Consider the following 22,592-nt stretch of genomic DNA (forward strand, 5'->3'; position numbering starts at 1 on the left):
CTTACTGTTTTTATAGTTTAGTGCCCATTGTTTCTATAGACCCTTCCAGCTCTGCCCCTCTGTGATATTGAGCACAAAGTAAAAAGCAACACCAGAAAACACAAGAAAACTCTCAGCAATTTTGTAAGACAGTTCATTTTGTGTTTTTATTTCTTTAGGGCATTTTTTAAATATAAAAAATTCAAAATTTAAGTTTTAAAAAGTACTTAATTTTTCCCTTTAAATGAAATATCAGCTTTGGAATAAAAATGTTGATGCAAAAATGTCCAAACATTTAATCTAGCAGGAAAAATATATATATTTCTGTCACCTAAATTATCCAAACTAAACTCTTCTCCATGGATTATTATTATTATTGTTATTGATAATCAGGAAGGGAAAATTTTATTTTCCATAAATATGTATACATTTTGTATGCCATATTTGAAATTCTAATATTCACAAATATGGCTTAACTTAAAGGTCTAAATTAAGCCATACGTATTCATCCTTCACCACTGAACTATAAGCAAATTCTTGATTTTTATTTTTTCTTGATATAACTATTAGCCCCTAATAGGTCTTCAGTTATAATTTAAATGCCACACCAAGGAAAAATGAATATGAGAAAGTATATCATTACTTCTGTCTACTGCACCTATCAAGACAGTTTGACAATCTTTTGGTAAATGTGTTTTCCATGACAGTAATTTCTGAAATTCTTTGCATTTTTCGCATAATACATTGGCTTACTTTTTTTTAAAAATGTAGAATACCTATAAAGGAAAAGAAAATAACTCTGAGAGTAAAGCAATCTGGTAAGTCAGCAATTTGAGGGGAAAGGATGACACAAAAATTAAGGAAATAATGAGGAAAGGGAAGGTAATCTTTCCTTTCCCTAAATAACAACATAGAAGTTAATATGATATTAAGATAATAACTAAGATGTAGTTCAGTTTCCTGATTCTGCAAAAGTAAATACTGAGGTCCAGGGAACTAAGTAGCTTGTCTAAGTTAACACAGGTGATAAGAATATGACTTGGGATTTGAGTCCAGATGCTCTGAATTTAAATTCAGTGATTTTTCCATTATATCAAAATATCAATGAGCATAAGAAACAAATTTGTAAGGACATTTATAGTAATTATATATATGTACATATATATATCTCTACAAATAAAAATTTTGTGTAATATCATCTATATCTTCTTTATTAAGAAATTTATCTTTAAAAAGAAATTTAATAGTCATTTTGATGAGACTCTACCCTCTCTATTCTGTGTTCAATATTTATGTTTTATCATCCAGATGCCCCTGACCACATCCCTGTACCCTGCCTGAAGTCCCCTCAAGCGATCTAAGTCCAATTGTATTCCCAATAGCATCCTTGCACCTATTAAACATTTTTGTTTACCTCTCCCTATTAAGGACTCTATCCCAAACTCCCTGGGATAGTTTCCCTGTTAGTCTGCTTCACCCCAGTGTTCTGCAAGAAAGCTTACTTTGAAAGAAAGTCTGAGTTCATAAAACTCTTTCACAAAACATCTCTGTGACTAACTCCATTTTAATTTTTGATATGAGAAAATAAGGTATATGCTTTTCTGTTTCCAGAAAAACTGTTTTTTCTGAAAGCAGGTAAGACCAAATTGTTCAGATCTTCAAAATCAATTTTAACTAGGATTAATTATTTTGTAAAGTAAGCCAATTTCTTTTAGAGAGATAACAAAATTCACCTATGTTCCTATATTTCTACAATGTCACATAAACCAAAATTTATTGCTACTTAGAATGTAGTTTCAATTATTCTAATTATTACAATCTTGGATATTATTAGTCAACTGCATTTTTAAAAAGTACCTTGAAAGGGAAAAAAGTACAATGATTTGATTTAAAGAATAAATTATATACATAAATTACATACCTTGGTCTCCGATATGCTAGGCCATACTGCTGGCAAGCCAGTTCCACTGTGGTGAAGTACAATGATTTGATTTAAAGAATAAATTATATACATAAATTACACACCTTGGTCTCCGATATGCTAGGCCATACTGCTGACAAGCCAGTCCCACTGTGGGAGTATAAACAATAGGCATGAATTTCTCAATGTCAGAAATCAGCACTCTGTAGAACAGTTTTTCATTTTCATCTTGAAGACACATTAAAAGAAGGTATCTGTGGGAGAATGAAACATAATTAGATCTAAATTCTAATACACCTATATATTAATCATAAAGAAGTTGTCCAGAAATCTAATTAAAATATTTCTTAAAACAAATATATATGCTTTCTTAAATTTAGAGTATATTATAGCTGAATACTCACTAGCAACTTATCATCTGACAATATGGACAGACCAAAGGTCTGTAAAACTGAGCTAGCTATCCAAAAAGTTAAACTATTGCCAAAGTGATACATTAGCTAAAATATTAAAAGCACTTAAGCAGCATTATTCTGTCTTCAGGTCAGCTTGCCTCAGTTCTGTGGTGTTTCACAAATGAGTGTGTTAAGAGTAGGGAACTGTATTAGGTGTAGGAGAGACAAAGACATGCTATTCCAGTAATTCATATGTGGGAAAAAAGTAACATTAAAAAATTAACACATGGTAGACTATCAATGGGTAGAACCTGTCTCCATTAATGGAAAGTCCTCTGGAAAATATAGTTAGAATGACTAGACAGAGAGGACAGAAACAAGTTAGTCACAGGAAATGTGGATCTGACAGTGGAAGGAAAGGGTCTAGCCAGTTATCTGAGCATGCAGCTAGAGGCAGGCAGGGAGCAAGAGGACAGAAGGCCATAGTTGAGAGGTGGTTTCCCTTCCAAACATAGAAGAAAGAAAAGAATGATAACTGGCAGAGAAGTATTAAGACTGGTAGTTGGAACTCCAATCAAGGAAACACATTAGAAAAGGTTTAAGGGAATTAAAACTTCCTTCCTAGTGTCTCACTAGGGAAACCCTTTGGGTTCATGTGATCTAAATGAAATGGAAATAACTAACTCTGTTTTCTTTTGCTAAGATGGAAGATCACCATTCTTTACTATCTTTCCTTCTACTGCCTTCTAAGGTTCTCTAGGCCTTATTATTTTCCCTACATTTCAGACTTCATCCAACCTAAAGGTAGAATCTCTACGCATTACCATATGCATTACCTGGGCTTTGCCATATACCTGAACTCCTCTAGGATATCTGGGATTTTCCATGTGTTATGTCATATAACTTTCTTTTATGCATCAATTAAAGGGTAAAATTGTTGAGAACAAAGATTATACAAAGCCTTTTCTAGTTATGTTCCTAGCTCTTAGCAATTTTGACACATAGTATAAATGCTTTCTTAAAATGAAATTTTTAAAATTTTTCTGTTTTATGTATCATCAAAATTTCTCTCAATGTCCCTTTTCTTCCTCAGTCATGCCTCATAAAAATGATATTTTTAAGGAAAAAAATCATCAAAACTGATCAATATTTTGATTGAAATATATATACAGTAAATTTGTCTGAAATATATGCAATATTTCCCATCTAACGTGTTAATCTGACATATCTAACCAAAAAATGAGGTGAGAGTGTCACTCATATTTCCTTCTTTGGGATCATGTTTGTTTTTTCTAATTTTCAATATCAACTTTTGTGGTTGTCCTCTGTATTTACACTACTGTGGTTATTGTGCATATTATATTCATTGAGTAGATTAGGTTATGCCCAATTCATTCTGAACCAGTTTGTGTAATATATCTCTGAATTCATTATATTCATTGCTTCTAACAGCAAAGAAATATTATATTTAAATATCCATGTACCACAGTTTGTTTAGCCATTCTCCCTCCAGTTTGTGGGCAGGTACTTTGTATTTCCAGTTTGATGTTGGTGGTTAATTTTGTTTGCTGTTACTATAAGAGCTGTTATAATATTTTGGTGTATATGGGGTCTTTATTCCTATCAAAGACCTCCTTTGGGGATGTGGCATGAAATGTAAAAGTTTCAATGCAAACAAAATGAATGCATCTGGGTTAAAAAAAGAAACAGTTAAATGGGAGAAAAATATTAATATACAATTTCTCAGATAAGGATTTGCTATTTTAGATATATAGATAACTACTCTATACATGACAAAAAACCATTGCCCAATAGATAAGTGGTCAAGAATATAAGCAATTTTTGAAGAAAAATTATAAACTTTTAACAACTAACCAAAACACCAAGAAAATGTGACTTTACAGATAGTATTCACAGACCCTCTCCTCCCCACTGCAAAGAAGGGAGGGAGATAAATTATTTTCTCTTCTGTGGGGCTAACAGATCATTCTAGTGGGTGGGATATTCCCTCTTAAGAGTTAATATTCCTAGTGAAGTCCTCTCAGGGTTAAAAATCATTAAAACAAAGACAGACTATTACTCATATTATTCTTAGAAGAAAGAGGGAGAAAGACCTTGCATTCCAAGCCAGGTACCCTCCCTAGTCTGTTTGGGGGGGGTGGGGATATTTCTGGACTATTTCCAGAGAGACCTTGCATTTTTAGTTAGTCACTTATTTGATGATAAAACTATCTGAACTTGGAGAACAGTAGACTGTTCCCATGAGAAAAACCTTGCATTCCAACAAAGCTCATAAGACTCCTCTTGTTTGATGATAAGTAGACTGTTACTTCAATAAGACAGTTATAATCCTAAAGGTTATTCTCACCATCTGGATGGTGAGTAATATTTTATGAAAACCTTTCATTCTTTTCTTTGTTGCCGGGGTTGATTTTCACAAGTAGAATATAACTCTGAAGACTAACCAATGAGTCAACAGAGAGGGACAATAGGAAGAAGGAGGGGATCTCGTTAAGCCATATAATCTTGCTTGATTCTTAATTAGGGGCAGCTCCTTGATCTTTACTAACTTTGTGCGACTTGGAATGTGCCCTTTTCTTGAGAAAAGTCAAAATAAACTTTCTTTTTTGTTCAGAGAGGAGTCTCTATATTTTTTAAGTGAATTTTTATCCCACACACTAGTATCACAGCTTTCAGTTTAGATTTGTTATTAGTGTCATTTCTGTTTACACTGTTAAATTATTCCTTTAATTTCTGTTTATATTACTTTTTGACAATTCACATACTTTCTTTGTTATTTGTTTTTGCAAAGTAATGGGGTTAAGTGACTTGTCCAAGGTCACAAAGCTAGGTAATTATTAAGTGTCTGAGGTCAAATTTGAACTCAGGTCCTCCTGACTCCAGGACAGATGCTCTATCCACTGCACCACTTAGCTACCCCTCATATATCTTTTAATATATCTTTGTGTTCTTCATATTCAATACTTCCTACAGTACAGTAATACTTCATTTCATTCATTTACCAAAATTTATTTAGTAATTAATTTTACTGATTCCATATTGTAAATGCTTTTTTTAAAATGAAACTTTATTAATATTTTTGTTTTTATATACAGTCAAAATTTCTCTCTAGTTTCTCTATACACTACACCACCTAGCTACCCCATCTATTATGCTTTCTTGAATAACTGCTCCAAATTCACAGTTCCACTAATTCTTCCTTTCAGAACTATTTGTTTATAACTTTTAACCACTTTTCCACTAGGGAAGCATAGACATAGAAGGACCTTTCTAAAATATGGTAAAAAGAAGCTTTCTCAGTAAATACAACAGTAGAGGAAGGCTTATTCAATAATTCTTTTTTTTCCCCTTTTTTAAATTTAAGGCAATGGGGTTAAGTGACTTGCCCAAGGTCACACAGCTAGGCAATTATTAAGTGTCTGAGGTCAAATTTGAACTTGGGCCCTCCTGACTCTAAGGCCGGTGCTCTATCCACTGTGTCACCTCCCCTATTTGATATTTTTCTAGAAATGTTGGCACAACCACTAGGTGTCACTAAGGATCCCTTTAGTCCAATCAGCATCAAATTCCCCAGTCCCCCATTATCCAGGGAAAGGAGTTAATTGGAAGTGAAAAAGTAGAACTTCCTCCTCAATCTACTCCTCCCTTCTATTTCCAATGCAGAGAGTGGCAGAAGAAAAAGCATTAGCCCTAACTTTCTATGGACTGCAATCATTATTCTAGACTCCCATCTGCATTTCTTGAGGGGTCAGGCTTGTTCATTGTCATACAGCCTTCAGCTTTGTTTTACTGTTATTTCTCCTTACACTGCTCAAGTCATATTATTTTCTTGGTTATTTTGCTCTCTATTGGTTCACGTGTGTCTTTCTATATTTCCCTAAACTTTGTATTATTTCGGATGGCATAGTACTATTCTAATACATTCACATACCGCAGTTTGTTTAGCTATTCTTACAAAGAATTTTTTGTTTTTGCTACCACAAAAATGTTGCTGTCAATATTTTGCTAAATATATTATATTTCCCTTTGTGACCTACTTAAAATATATATTTTGAAGCAAGTCTGCCCCCCCAAAGTCTTTATAAAATGCACTTCCCTCTTTTTATTGCAGAGAAGCTACAGAGGGACACAGAATTTTGCATGTGTTGTTAGGCATGTTGACAAATTGATTAGTTTTATTAAATTCTTTTTAAATCTTCATTACAAGGATCTTTCTAAAATATGGTAAAAAAGAAGCTTTCTCAATAAATACAATAGTAGAGCAAGGTTTATTTGATATTTTTCTTTTTTTTTTTAATTTAAGGCAATGGGTTAAGAAACTTGCCCAAGATCACACAGCTAGGAAATTATTAAGTGTCTGAGGCTGGATTTGAACTCAGGCACTCCTGACTCCAGGGCCAGTGCTCTATCCACTGTGCTCACTGGATAAGAAATGGGGAAGAAGAGAAGGATACATTTAAAAATGAATGTCCTATGAAAATAAAAGATGCCAATGAAAAATAGTTTTAAAGATTGAAGACTGCAGTATTAAAACAATCTTTGAACGATGTAACTTTTAAATGCTAAGAGAAAAAGGTTGAAAAAGGGAAATATTTTAAATCCACAAGATCTTCAGGGATATGGATAGGGTAAAAATATTGAGAATACATCATTCTGCATTTTACACTTAAAAAGTATTTTAAAATGTGGCTTCAAACTGCTTTTCCAGATTGACTTATTTTCCCCTTCACATGAACACTACATTCCAGTCAAATTCCAATATTTTTTGGCTCTCTTTAGATAGATAGCTAGCTAGATACCTGGAATGTTCTTTACTCTCAATTCAGCCTCTTAGAACAACTGTCTCTTTTCAAGAATTAACTGCCACCTCTACACAAAGTTTGATGATTCATTTTCTTCGAACTTCTCATCTCAAATACTTTTTATTTATTTTGTATATATTTTATATCTCTACATCTTTGTACATGTTATTCCTAGCAAGTATATTATAATCTCCTTGAGAAAAGGGGACTACTTTATTTTTGCTCTGTATCCACATTAAATAGCACATTTGTTATTGTTTAGTTGTTTCATGTCCAACTCTTCATAACCCCATTTGGAGTTTTCTTGGCAAAGATTACTGGAGTGGTTTGCCATTTTCTTCTCTAGTTCATTTTACATATGAGGAAACTGAATAGGCACTTAATAAATGATTATTGGATTGAAATTGAAAAGAAAGAATACCAGAACTTCAGGATAAATCCTCAAAGTTGAAGAAATTAAGTTTTGAATAATTTAAGCAAATATTCCATTATGCATTAGAAATAAAAATTAAGAATAAGCTTTTTGAAGACGTGGTAAAACCTGAAAAAGGAAATATGTATATATATCTTGTATACCTCATAAAATATATTAATAGTTAATCTATAGCTGGAAAGGATCTTGGAGATGATCTATTTCAACACCATCATCTTAAGAGAGATGAAAAAACTGAGGGATAAAGCTCAGCTTGTCTAAAGTCAGCCAGATAATGAGTGACATGGCAAGAATTCATTTAGTGCCTTCCCATTGCACAGCCCTACTACACTCTCTACAGCAAAGAGGCTGTGGAACTGCCTTCCTTCTATAAATGTCTAGGGACATCACTGTCAGAGACAACAAAAGTGACCCAGATGACCAGAGGTAATCTTTTTCTCCTAGTAGATGACAATGGTATTGGTATTATTCTAGTCCAAAACTCCATTTGATCTTCTATATAATCAATGCATTTATTTCTCCAACAATGTAGCTGGTAACTCATTCATACATAGCCCATGCTATGCAACTCTTACAAATGTCTTCCCAAGTTTGTGCCAGAGGGTCAAGCTGACCTAAATGCCTTCTGTGTGTCAAGCACTGGACTAAGTGATGATGATATAAAGAAAAACAAAAAATGGGGCGGCTAGGTGGCGTAGTAGATAAAGCACCGGCCTTGGAGTCAGGAGTACTTCCAGTCTCAGGCAGTTAATAATTACCTAGCTGTGTGGCCTTAGGCAAGCCACTTAACCCCATTTGCCTTGCAAAAAAAAAACAAAACAATCCTTGCTTTCAAGGACTAATGTGGGAGACAACACATAAACAACAGGTACAATGAAGAGAAGGAGAGGAAAAATCAGAGACAATCAAAAGAGGAAAAAACAATAGCATGAAGGGGCCTTTTTTTTAAGGTTTTGGCAAGGCAAATGGGGTTTTTAAGTGGCTTGCCCAAGGCCACATAACCAGGTAATTATCTGTGTCTGAGACGGGATTTGAACCCAGGTACTCCTGACTCCAAGGCCGGTGCTTTATCCACTACGCCACCTAGCCATCCCTATGAAGGGACCTTCTTGCAGAAGGCGGAGCTTTAGCTGAGATTTGAAGGACACCAGCAGAGAAAAAAGAGGGACTTTTCAAGCACTGTGGAGCACTATGAAAATGCTCAATCAGAAGCTAAGAGTTATGTTCAAGGAACATTGAGGAAGCTTATGTCACCGAATCTCAGAAAACAAAGAGAAGAATAACAAAGGCAGAAGAAAACTGGGAAAGACTGGAAGGGGCTAGTTTGTGTCAGGCTTTAAAGGCCAAACAGTATTGAATATTTGGCCCTAGAGGTAAAGTCACTGAAGTTTGCTAATTATGGAAGTGACATGATCAAACCTGTAGATCAATTTGCTGGATGAATGGAGGATACATTGAGTGGAAAAGATTTGAGGCAGGGAGATTATTCAGAAGGCAACTGCAATAGTTCAAGCATAATCAAGGCCCACACCAGTCAGAGATGAGGAGAGAAGTTACAAAGAGATGTTATCAACTGACTGGATATGGGAGGTAAAAAAGGAAGAGAAGCTGAGAGCAACAACAGAGACTATGACTTAGATGAGGATCTAGCAGCCTAAGAATTGAAAAGGACTGAAAAGGAACAGTGAGATAAGGTAGGAAGAAGACTAGGACAGAGTAATGTCATGTAAGTCTAGAGAGACTAGAGTGGTAGGCAATCTTCTATCCAGTGTGCCTTTGTCTCCCCCCTACTTCCAGGGGAGGTGGGGCACCATCTGCTTTCTCTCTTTAAGGGTTTAAATTTACCACTTCAAAGTGTGCCAGGGTTGATGACATTGCTGCTCACGTTGCAGACAAATGGCTCCAGAATGGACAAGTCTGGCTTCTCAGGAGACAGTGCTCCTTGGATTGTCTTCCCTTCCATAGTTGGGCATCAAGACATACCTAAACATCAAGGTAGGAAGGAAGGGTATGGACTAGAAAGATGGCTACAGGGGGATTGAGGTCAAGAGCAAAAGAGGTTTTCTGACTCTAAAATACCCTGCAGAACATGGTATTGTAATGACATGGAGATCTAGCACCATACTTTCTATTATGAGCTCCATGTGACCCTATGCTGCTCACAAAAGCCCCACTACAAACCAAGAGCCAATAGAAGAAAGATCACACAGATTATGTTTGAGACTTTCAACATATATGTTGCTATCCATGTGCTACTCCTAGAGGTCTCTGGTTGTGCCACCAGTATTGTGGTGCTGTGTGACCCACAATGTGCCCATCTATGAAAGTTACATCCCTCCCCATGACATCCTCCATCTGGATTTGGCTGACTATCTTACAAAGATCCTGACCGAGAAAAGATAGTTTGACTGCCACAGATGAGAGGGAAACAATGTAAGACATCAAAAAGTTGCGTTATGTAGATTTCAAGGAATTGGTTAGTGCTGCATCTAGTTCTTCTCTGGAAAACTGTTCTAAAGCTCCCTGATGGTCAAGTATTACCACCGGCCACAAACGATCCAGGTGCCTTAGAAGCTTTCTTTCAACCATTTTTCTTAGATGTATAATCTTGTTTAATCCACATTTAACTCAATTATGAAGAGTGATATTGACATCTGTAAGGATTTGTATATCAGTACCACATTGTCTGGTGGTATCATATACCCAGGTATTGCTAAAAGAATGCAGAAATTAAAATCCTAGCTCCCCAGGACAATGAAAATAAAGATCACTGCCCTACCTGAGGAAAAAATATTCTACTTGGTTTGGAGTCTTCATTCTGGATCAGCAAGCAGGAATTTGATGAATCTGGGACATTTAACATAAATTCAGACAAGGGAGGGGAAGTGAAACAGTGCTTTAATAATTGTTCCTTCCTTTTAATTGTAAGAGCCATAATAGCCCCCTAATTTCCCATTTCCTACACAGATGTGAATGAAAGTATTTTTTGCAATTTCCTGGGAAGTCCCATGAAAGTCAGTGCCATTACTCAGGAAAGGGAGGAGCTTTACCTGTACACCGATTTAAAACCACTTCAAATAAAAGTACACATGTTAAACTTGAAAAATAAAAAAGATCATTGGTAACTTTGCAGAGATCAATTTCAGTTGAATGATGAGATCAGAAACAAGACTGCAGAAAGCTAAGAAAAGACTGAGAGGATGGGAGATGAAAGCACTAATTATAGATGAATTTCTCATGGAATTTAGCTACAAAATCAAGGAGAGATACAGGATGAGAAAGAGTGGGGATCAATGGATCAAATGAAGGGTTTTTTTTTTTAAAGAGAGAGGAGAAATGAATATGTTTGTGGTCAGCAGAGAAGTAGACAGAAAGAGTTTCAAGTTTAGTGACAGAGTGGGAATGAAAAACGTAGAAAACTTCCAAAGCAGATGGGATGGAATGGGAACACCTTTGCAAGTGAAAAAGGCCTTGCTTGACAAGAAGGGTTATTTTTTTTTTCATGTGAGATGGTGGTAAAGGAGATAGTGGCAGAAGGCCTCTGAATGATATGAGATGAAAAGCTCAGGAGAAGAGGGAGCTCTCACTGAATGGTATCAATTTGTTCAGTGAAATAGGAAAGACAGTTCTCTGTTGAAAGCAGAAGAAAAGGGAAGCCTGAAAGGAAAAAGGAGGTTTGAAGAGAGAGATGCAAAGGTCTGGGAAAACCACAGAGGTGAGCAGGATAATGAAACAATTAGTAAGGCATGAAGGGACTGCCTTGCTACAGTGAGTGCCTCCTTTCTCCAGATTCATTAGGTATCATGTGAATAAGAGAAAAGGAAACAGAAGGTAAACATAATCCAAAATTGAGGCTTGTCAGGGCAAGCCTGGTGATATGAGAGGACAAAGGACTTGAAAGAAGATGTGATGGTAAAATACAGAACTGGCTTGTCGAGATGAGGAAGGGGAAAATGAAGCTGGGGGGGGGGGTGGGGATAGCATGTGAAAGAACTAAGGATGGAGGATGAAGATGAAAATGAGGATGAGGATAAAGAATGCAAGGGAGAGGTGGATTTGACATGGATAATTATCAGATAAGGGAATTTCAATCCATGAACATGGAAGTAGAACACTTGTGGGCAATGGCAAGATTGAGGGCATGACCATCTTATGTGTAGTAGAGGTAAGGTCATGGGTATTTAATAAGCTGAGGAAGTGGAAAATTAGGGCATTTGTGAAGGATGAAATGTGTGTTTATATCCCCTAAGAGAAAAAACAGGACCTGGGGAAGAAAGAAAGACTGTGAGACACTGAATTAATTAACTAAGGAAGTTGGAGTTTAATAGATACCAGAATATTAAATGGATGATAAATATAGATTGAATGGACCTCAAAGGAGGTGATATTATTTAGTTATAGTGATACATAGCAATAGAAAGAAAAAGAGTATTCTGACTCCTTTACTACTTCCAGTGAGTTTGGAGTATGAGTAAAAATGTAACCAATGCAGAAAGAGTGAAGTGAAGCCATGTTATCAGGGAGGTGATGGATTTCAGTAAGTTACAGAAAGATGGAAAGGGAGAGAAAAGAAAAAGTTTAAAATGAAAGGTTTTGTTATCTACAAAGAAGGAATTACAGAAAGCACACAGTGGAGATATTGGGGTCAAAAACTGGCAGTTTCCAATATCACTTGATATCATAGAGATAATAAATGGGAATATTAATAGCACCTATTTTGCTGAGCTGTGGGAATAAAATAAAATAAAAATTTGTAAAGGTTTAGCACAGTACCTGGTACAGTGTTTAATAAATGCTAGCTATTATCATTATCTTCAATTTCAATTATTATATAACTGATTGTAGTGCTCTGACTCAGTGAAAGAATATTGATATTAAAAGGATAGTCTTCTGTTTCAGGGAGAAATTTAGAGATAAAAATTTTCATTTCTCCAGATTCACTTCCACTCTACTCTCTTCTTGCTGTCACATTTGAGCAATTTAGTCAGTTTGCTCTAATATCTGAGTATTTATTTACGTAGACAAATTATAGATTATCTATCCAATCAATTTCACTCAAACTGGAAATCATTATATGGACAAGAAACATTCATCCTCTTGTGTTTTCTGTGTAAATAATTAGGCCCTACTCTTTTTTTTAAAATCCTATTTTATTTCATTTTCTCCCAATTACAGGCAAAGACAGTTTTTAGGTCAAACTCTTGACTCCATTTTCCTCTGTCTCTTCTGACAGATTACATCCATAATCAGTCCTTACCCTTTCTAATCTTCAAACTCTCCTTTCTCTACAGCATAGAAACATAACCAATTTCCTATTGTGTGATAAAAATACACTAAAGAAAATTTTCAGAGACTATTCTGAGCAAAAGAAAGTTTTTATTTGCTTTTCTCCAGAAAAGGGCAGATTCATGATCAAAGAGTTGTACCCAAAAGACAGTCAAGCAAGATTATATAGGTCCTCCTTTAACCCAATTAGCTGAGTCCCTAGAGGCACAATCGTATTCATGGAAAATCTACCCCAGCAACAGACACAGAGAAAAGAATGAAATGTTTTCATCATATTTTTCCCACCAGATGGGGAGGTAAACTTGGGACCTTTATCACTATCTTAATGAAGTAATGTCTATGGTTAGACTGTCCTCCCAGTTTGCAAAAATAGTCTTATGAGCTTCTCTTTTGGAATGCAAGGTCTTTCTAGGAATAGCCCAATAATAATAATAATTTGTTTTTCTTAATATTTCTTAACCCTGATAAGACTGTGAGGGTTTTACTGGAAATATTCCACTCACTATCCTTAAAAAAACAAAAAAGCAAAACAAAACTTTAAAAAAAAAATCTTGACCCTACCATCCTCTCAATCATTGCTTAACACCTCTCCTATCTTTCATAGCCATACAGCCAAACACCTAGAAAAAGCTCTCTGCTTGATGCCTTTCCTTCCTCTCCTGTCACTCACCAATCTCTTACATTCTGTCTTCCCACTGCCCTACTCAAATGAAACTATCCTTAATTGTTCAATGATCTCTTAACTGTTAAATACAAAAGCTTTCTTGACCACTTCACAGTCATTCTGTTGAATTCTCTGTATCATTTGAGACCTTAGATTATACTTTCTCTCCTATAAATTTTTGTGCCACTTCCTTTTTTTTAGTTCTATTCTACTTTCCTGACCACTTGCATGCTCAATCCTTCCTTGCTGAAAATCCATCCATATTATCTCCCCTAAATGTCTGTATGCTCAAAGGCTCTATCCTAGAACTTATCTTCTCTGTATACATTTTCTCAGTGAGTTCAGATTACTTATCCAGTCTGAATTTCACTCAAGCTCCAGCTGTGTAATTCCAACTACCCACTGAACACTTCCAAATAGATGATAGGCATCTCAAGTTCAACATGACTAAATCAGAATTCATTTAAAAAAATCTAAACATACTCTAAATTTTAACTTTCCTATTTCTGTTGAGGGGATGATGATCCTTCCCATTACCCACATTCAAAATTTTAGAGCTAACCTTTTCACCTCACTCTATATTACTATATATATCCAATCACTGCCAAATTTTGTTTCTACCTCCATAACATCTCTCACTCCTATACCCTTCTTTCAACTTCCATAGGCAATAACTATCCTAATTCAGACCTTTAACACACCTCATCTGGAATACAAAATAGCCTCTTGACTGATCTCCTTTCTCAAGGTCCTTCCCTAACCCAACTGAACTTCCACCCAACTGACTTAAACATAAATCCACTTCATGCACAATCTAGAAAAGCAAAACTAGCCTTTTTTTGCTGCTTTTTACATAAGACAATCCATTTGTTTCTATCAATCAACAAGCATACAATAAACACCAACTTTCCATGCCTATAAACAGGCATGAACTAATTAAGCTAATCACCATACTTGTGTATATTCCCTCCTTACTGCCCCCTCTTGGAATCCCTTCCTTTAAGATTCAGCTCAACAGCCATTTCCTACCTGAGTCCTTTCCTGATCCTGTCATCAAGTGCTTCTCCCCAAACTCATTTTTTATTCATTTTGTATATTATGCATTCATTTACATGTATTCACACTGTTTCTGCCTATACAGTGTAAGTTCCTTGGAAGTAGAGACTGTTTTGATTTTTTTTTCTTTTCATCACCATAGTAGGGACATGATAAGCATTTGTTAATTAAAGGCTGCTACTATATTAAGATAAGAACTAAAGATATACTTAAATTTTGCTCACAAAACAGGAATAATTATTAAATTAGTCACAGTAATGAATTCCAACACCATTAATTACTTTGTTTTTAAGCCACTGCCTAAAGTTGTATTACTGTAAATCACAAAGGATTTCAAATTTAACTGTAAAATAACTCACAAAGTCAGTGATCCACTTTAAAAGAGAAATAGTAAAAGATTATGTAAAGGCAGCAAGTTAAGTTAAATCTATCCTATCAGAAATGAGACTTAAGTTTTTCCTGTCTTAGAGGCCAACTCTAATTCACAATGTACAAGTAATTCTATGTAATTTTAACTTGCATGTTCAAAATTAGAAAACAGAGGACTACCTACCCAAAATGGCACTAGTATCAATTTCAGAACTGCCTTTCAAAGTATCTTTTTTAAAGTTCTGTATTGTCAATCTAAAGATCAAAAGAATAAATTGCCTGCCACAGGATTTCTGCCTACTCTTTATGGTGAGTCCAAAAGTAGCTAAGGGCACAGGAAATCTTAAACATAAGAAGAACAAACTATGAAAATACATAACTAAATAAAAAAAAATAAAATATAAATTTAACATAAAGCCAAAAATTTCAAAATGGCAAAAGAGAGTTATGGCAGAAACAAGAGAGAATCAAGGTAACATAAAACAAAGACAAAAGGTAGAGAAGAAAATGAGGAAAGAACAATCAAAATGGCTGAAAATAGTTTCATGAGACAAATAACTTTTAAATCTAAGTTCTTAAAATCTTGGTTCTCCCTGAATAACTTAATTTCCACATTTAAATTAAGAAGACAGCAAGATAGGATGGCAAATAGGTTTTGATTCCAGGGTGCTAATATTTAAAGATGTACTTTCTCCCCTTGGCAACCAACATCACTCTTCATGACCTATATCGTTCCTTTTTAAAAATTTACCACTACACGAAGTGCAATCAACTCAGGGAGATCATCCTACCATTATCACACCTATTTCCTAAGGCCCCTGTGGGAATATGAGGGCTGTATTCTCAGGGGGGCAAATTTCAACTCTCTATTTCATTGCATCTACCACTGGATTATCTTATATGCATGAACACTGTTTCCCTCTATCAAATGCAAACACTCCTTACTATAACTCTATAAAGTGTTTCCCAACGTGAGGCACAATGCTCTCATCTTTTTCATACTAATATTGTTCTAGAGATACTATAAGGATAGAAATCATATCTTCAAAGAATCAAAATTGTGCAATACCAAAAGAACAATGGGAGAAATTTAGTTCCTCTTTCCTGTGCTCTTAGCTACTTTTGGACTGAACATTATATTCCAATGATGACTTCTATTCAAGAAATAGCATAATGTAGCAATATGAGAGATAAGGTAGCTCATGAAAGATGAGGTAGCTCCATTGCTACCTCAACATAATATCCAAAAGATAGAGAGTAACTAAGTGATACTAGAGCAGTAAAGAATGATTAATTTATAATTGAGAAAGAGCTGAATTCAAATCCAATCTCAGGCACTTCTCTCAGTCTATTTCCTCATTTGTAAAATGAAGATAAAATAGCATGTACTTGACAATAATGTAAGGTTCAAATGAGATAAATTTATGTAAGGCATTTTATAAACATTAAAGTGCTATATAAACACTTGTTTAAAGACAGGTATAGGCATATTGGCTAAACCTGGTAAAGGATTTATGGGACAACATGGACAAGACTTTCTAAGGTAAATTTGTGAATAGATTACTAATTGTACCACTGACAGAATTATTCACATTAATGAAATCAAAGAGTCAATTAAATATCAAAGTACATTAATTAAAATAATTACAAATGAAGGAATTTTATTTTTTCATCTCTGAACATGTCCATTAAGTATCACTGAAAATCAGGCAGATGCTATTAAATATATAATAAATATCTTTAAAAGTGATTTACCTGTCAAAGTCTGAGGTAAGCCGGTCAAAATTTTTAATAACTCTAAAGACCTGGACATCTTGACCAAGAAAACAAGGTGGTAGTAATCCATGTATGTTCAACTGTTGTCTCTCTTCCAAAGTGAAAGCCATCCCCTAAGGATAAATGAATATAATATAAATCCCAGAAAAAGCACAAAGGACATTAAAAACAACAGAAATGGTGCCTTTATTTTTAACTATTATTACTTCAAAGGATACCAGATAAGAGAGCATTGATAATGTATGACTATAAGTATTTAACATTCCTAAGCCTCAGGTTCAGGTCATACCTATCTTGTTGAGTTGTATGAAGATAAAATATATAATGGATAGAACTGAAACTGTTTTGAAAAACATACAGTACCATAATCTTACTGAACTGCTAAATGGACACATTAGGACTTTCCTACCCCCTAACCTTGCCTTTTGCAAAATCTTGCATGGAGCAAGAAATAATCTTTTCTTTCTCCTGCCTTATATAGTACAATGCCCCTTTATCTCACTTTTGCTCTTAGTATACTTTATCTACCTCTAGTTATTAAGTATTTATTAAACAGTATTACAAATATGTATGTCACATCCCCTGACCTACAATATAAATTCCTTGAAAGAGAGCTATGTCTGAATTAGCTTTGTTTCTTTGGAAATAACAGCATTTTATCCATTGTGACCCTTGGAAAATGAGTACTGAAAACGTAAAAAAATGAATGTTAAATATAGACAAGTTGGCAGAGAATTAGTTTCTTTCACAGAATTAATGCCGAAATTGGGAAATAAAATCAGAAGAATGAATAATTTTTAATCCCACCATAAAAAAAAGATAATATAGTGATAGAGATGATCAAGGAAAAGGAGGGCAGGTCACAGTTTTCCTTTCAGACATTGATAAATCTAACAACAAAAAACTAGAAAGAAATTAAAGACCTAAGTAGAATTACAGAAAAGTTATGATATAATAGACTTCCAGGGATTACTGAATGGGAATAGAAAGGAATAAACATGTTCTCCATTGTGCATAACACCTTTAAAAACACTAATCATTTATTATATCATGGAAGACTCGAAGAAATATCAAAGTAATCTTTTACAGACCACAATGCAACAAAATAATAATCAATAAAGGGGCTGCTAAAGAAACAGTTGAAAATTAGCTACAAACTAAATAGCAATCCAAAACAATGGGAGAGTCAAAGAATAAATCAGAAATAATAGGCAATTTCATTAAAATGATGACCACAAAGTAACAATATAAAAATTGTTTTGATATGAAGCCAAAGCAGTCTTGGGGAAAGTGTGTATCTCTAAAGTATTTTCATCAATAATGGAGAAAAAAAGCAGGTCAACAAACTGGTTAGTTAACTTTAAAGCTTAAAAAAAAATTAAACCCTTTTAAAATAGCAAGATCAAAGAAAATCTTACAAAATTCTAAGTCAAAAAGTGAACAAATAAAACTAGGAACTATTTTTGAAGAAACCTATATAACAACTAAACATTTAGCTAATATAAAAACATAACAAATCAAGAAGAAATAAAGAAAATCCTAAGATTATTTGCCCAATTGTATGCAAATAAAATCGACCAACTAAATAAAATGACAAATATTTTCAAAATACAAAATGCGTAGATTAATACAAGGCAAAAACAAAATTCCAAAGAAACTTGAGATGAGATGGATTTGTGAGCAAATTCAAACTTTTAAAGAAAAATTAATTCCAATTTTTTTTTAACATAGGAAAAGAGGGGCAGCTAGGTGGCGCAGTGGATAGAACACCAGCCCTGGAGTCAAGAGGACCTGAATTTGGATCTAACTTCAGACACTTGGTAATTGCTTAGCTGTGTGACCTTGGGCAAGTCAATTAACCCCATTACCTTGCAAAAACCTAAAAATAAAATAAAATAAAATGAAATAAGAAAAGAAAGAATCCAACCAAATTCGTTCTATAACACTAATATTGTTTATATACCTATATAAGGAAGAGTCAAAACAAAGAAAGAAAACTATACCAATATCTACTGTACTGTTACAAAAATTTTAAGTAAAATATTATCAAAGAAATATGATTATATATGATGACCAAGTGAGGTTTAAACTAAAAATATAGGATTAGTTCAATATTAGGAAACATGTTTCCTAATTATTTAATCATAATTGATCATATTAATAACAAAAAAATTTCACTATATCAACAGGGATGAAGGAAAAACCTTTTGACAAAAACAAAAGCCAGCAATATAGTGGTAACATACTTGAGAGGTCACTCTAATAAGATCAGGGGATAACAAAGATGTCAGTTTTGACTATTGCTATTTGATAAGAGTACTAGAAATGTTAGCTATAATGAGAAGACAAGAAAAAGAATTGATAGAATAAGTAGAAGCAACAAGAAAATAAAATTTATGACTTTTTTGCAGATATTTGCATTTGTAGATGATACTTAAATAGTTTGCTTAAGGAACTCTAAAGATTCAATTATAAATTAATTGGAAGAGTAAAATTTTCAGCAAAATTGAAGAAAAAATAATAAATTCTCATAGATCACCAGCATTTCTGCTAATGATTAACAAAACCTTATAAGAAGAGATAGGAAGAAAAAAATTCCATTCAAAATAGTATTAAAATATTATTGTACTTCTAAGTCAAAGGATATACAGAGTTTGTAGTCCTTTGAGTATATATATTTCAATTGAAAGTTCATCCAAGTACTTATTTTTCCCCTTAACTCCCCCAGTCTTTGTCATTTCTGACAGGTAGTGAGTGCTTTTAATTTGCAATTCTCTATTCAATAACTATTTAGAGAAATTTTTCACATTACTAGAGACAGCTTTGATTTCTTCTTTTGAAAACTGCCTGTTAATTCTGTCAATATGTTCTCTGCCTTTTGTCAAATGGCACTTAATTTTATAGATCTAACTCAGCTTCATACTCAGTGTCTGTGTATATCTATATCTATATATATACATATAAATGAATATAAATATATATACATATGAATAGTTATGTATGTACATACACATACATATAAACAAACACATGCATACACACATATATGGGTGTATGTATATGTTTGTATGTATAAATTCGAGAAATAAGAACTTTATCAAAGAAACTATGTAGATTTTTATATTACTTCATTATCTATGCTACCTTTAGACAAAATGAAGTTTCCCTAATTATCTCTTTTAATTAAATATTTTTGCTTTGGCTTTGTCTGATAACAGGATTATTAACCCCAGATTACTTTTTTTTACTTCAACTGAAGAACACAGAAAGAATAAAATGGGCTGGTCCCATGGTGAGACTTCCTGACTTCAGGATTGGTACTCTATCTACTATTCCACTTAGCTGTGTATTTCCTTCCATATCATTATCTTTTATTTCTCCCTCTCTCTCTCTCTCTTTTTATCCTATTTCCTCCTCAAAAGTATATTTTGTTTCTAACCATTGCCTCCCTTAATCTGTTCTCCATTTTATCATCCCCTACAACTTCCCCTCATATTTCTTTATCACATCCCTATATACAATTGAGTGTGTGTGTGTGTGTGTGTGTGTGTGTGTGTGTGTGTGTGTGTGTGTGTATTTTCCCTACTTGGAACTTATTCTGAGTGAGGCTCAAGCATTGCCCACCACCCCACCATTTTCCCTTACATTATAAAACCTCTCCTTTGCACACCTCTTTTATGTGACCAAAGTTTCCCCTTCAAGCAGTGTATTCTTTTCTCCCCTCTCTTCACAGTCTTTGGAGGTCAATTCCAAAATGCCTCTAGCTATAAAAAAAAAAAAAACTCCTTTTAACAGCTCTAATAATGATAAAATTCTTAGGAATTAGATGTATCATCTTCTATAAAAGGAATGTAGGGGTGGCTAGGTGGCGCAGAGGATAGAGAACTGGCCCTGGAGTCAGGAGTACCGGAGTTCAAATCTGGCCTCAGACACTTAATAATTACCTAGCTGTGTGGCTTTGGGCAAGCCACTTTAACCCCATTTGCCTTGCAAAAACCTAAAATAAACAAACAAATAAATAAATAAAAAGGAATATAAATGGCAGAACTTATTTTTACCTTTTTATGCATGTCTTGAATCTTGTGTTATGTCAAATTTTCTATTCAACTCTGTTTTTTCAACAGGAATTCTTGAAAGTTTCCAATTTCATTAAATATCCATGTCCCCTGAAAGATTAAACTCAGTTTTCCTGGGTAGGGGATTCTTCATTGTAACTCTAGCTCCTTTTAAGCCCTCTGCTCCCTTTACTTGCAAGGCATTGACTCTGGCTGCACAATATTTGAATTGTTTCTTTCTGGTTGCTTGAAGCATTTTCTCTTTGACCTGATAGTGCTAGAATTTAGCCATAATATTCGTGGAAATTTTCATCTTGGGATCACTTTCAGGATGTGATTGGTAGATTCTTTCAACTTCTACTTTACTTTCTAGTCCTAAATTGTCAGGGTAGTTCATTCTCGTTCTCTCTCTCTCTCTCTCTCTCTCTCTCTCTCTCTCTCTCTCTCTCTCTCTCTCCCTCCTTCCCTCCCTCCCTCCCTCCCTCCCTTTCTTATGAAATATCATGCCCAGGCCCTTTTTATTAATGCCTTTCAAGTAGTTCAGTGATTCTTACATTACTCTCCTTGATCTTCTTTCAGTGATTCTTAAATTATCTTTCCTTGATCTTCTTTTCAGGTCATCTATTTTTTCTTCAGTAAACTTTTTATATCTTTTTTTTCCATTTGATCAATTCTGCTTTTTTTAAGTTCTTTTCTTCAGGGAATTTTTGCACCTCCTTTTCCATTTGACCTATTCTGCTTTTTTTAAGGAATTCTTTTCTTCAGTGAATTTTTGTGACTCTTCTGTTTTTAAGGTGTTAATTTTTTCAGTATTTTTTGTGCCTCTTTTACCAAGCTGTTAATTCTTTTTTTTTTTTGCAATTTTCTTGTATCAGTCTCATTTCTTTTTCCAATTTTTCTTCTATCATTTTTATCTTTTTAACTCTTCAAGGAATTCTTATTGGGCTTGGATGCAATTAGCATTTTTCTTTGAGGCTTTTCTTGTAGCTGTTTTCACACTGAAACAGGTAAGTTTATGTCTTGATCTTCCCTATCAAACTAGTAGCCTATGATAAAAAATGTCACCCACTTTCAGAGAATGAACTGATGGAATGTGAAGACAGAAGGATCCTTTTTTTTCCTTATTCTATGATTCTTATTTTGGAAGAGGGTTTCTATGTCTTCTTTTGCATTATGGAAATATGGAAATATGTTTTGCATGGCTTAATTTGCACAATTTATATCTAATTGCTTGCCTTCTCAAAGATGGGAGGGGAAGGAAGAGATTTAGGATTCAAAAATTTTAAAAATTAATGTTAACTTTTTTATACATAATTTGAGAGATATGTAATGAAATAAATAAAACTAAATTGAGGGAAAAGATCTAAATGTGAAGAATTAATTATTCCTTTTTTCTAACAATTTTCTGTGTTTCATATTTCTTAGAATAATCAAATTTTTCTTAGCTAATTTAAAATTTTTCCTTTCTTGTCCCCAGAAAGAAACTCAATTTCATCCAATTAAATATTTTAGTGGCTCTTCAGTATAAGGCATTGAAGGCATACAAAAACAAGCAAAATTTGTTCCTGTCACTAAGAAATTTAAAATCTATTGTGGGTAAATAAAACATGTGTACATATAAAGTGAAGTCATAAGAGGTACAAAGTGGTTATGAGAAATCAGATAAAGAACTTTAAGTTGGGAGGTAGGAATTGTAGAAGGCTTAATAAAGAATCTGGTCTAGCTGGCCAGTAAAGGATAAACAGGATTTCAAATGGTTTGGATTAGTTTAGAGAAAGAACATTCTAAAGATGGGTAAGCATGAAAAACAAAAAAGTAGGGAACGTATTTGCAAT

At 34.0% G+C, this 22,592-nt stretch overlaps 1 protein-coding gene across 4 annotated transcripts in view; it reads right to left on the minus strand.

Annotated features, from left to right (window-relative positions):
- ME1 (malic enzyme 1) overlaps window positions 1-22,592 on the minus strand; it is a 271,839-nt gene that overhangs the window by 188,419 nt on the left and 60,828 nt on the right. For 2 of the 4 annotated variants that reach the window (XM_074187083.1, XM_074187082.1), the window contains exons 2-3: window positions 16,682-16,815; window positions 2,005-2,154 (exon numbers count right to left, since the gene is read on the minus strand). In XM_074187083.1, coding sequence (XP_074043184.1) covers window positions 2,005-2,154; window positions 16,682-16,812 — 281 coding nt within the window. In that variant the 5' untranslated portion in view covers window positions 16,813-16,815. Of the gene's footprint in view, window positions 1-2,004; window positions 2,155-2,304; window positions 6,543-16,681; window positions 16,816-20,372; window positions 21,159-22,592 lie in introns of those variants that run through there. The other 2 variants (XM_074187084.1, XM_074187085.1) reach the window with 2 other exon arrangements.

This window comes from Macrotis lagotis, chromosome 5, assembly GCF_037893015.1.
Source record: "Macrotis lagotis isolate mMagLag1 chromosome 5, bilby.v1.9.chrom.fasta, whole genome shotgun sequence".
Taxonomy (NCBI): Eukaryota; Metazoa; Chordata; class Mammalia; order Peramelemorphia; family Peramelidae; genus Macrotis; species Macrotis lagotis.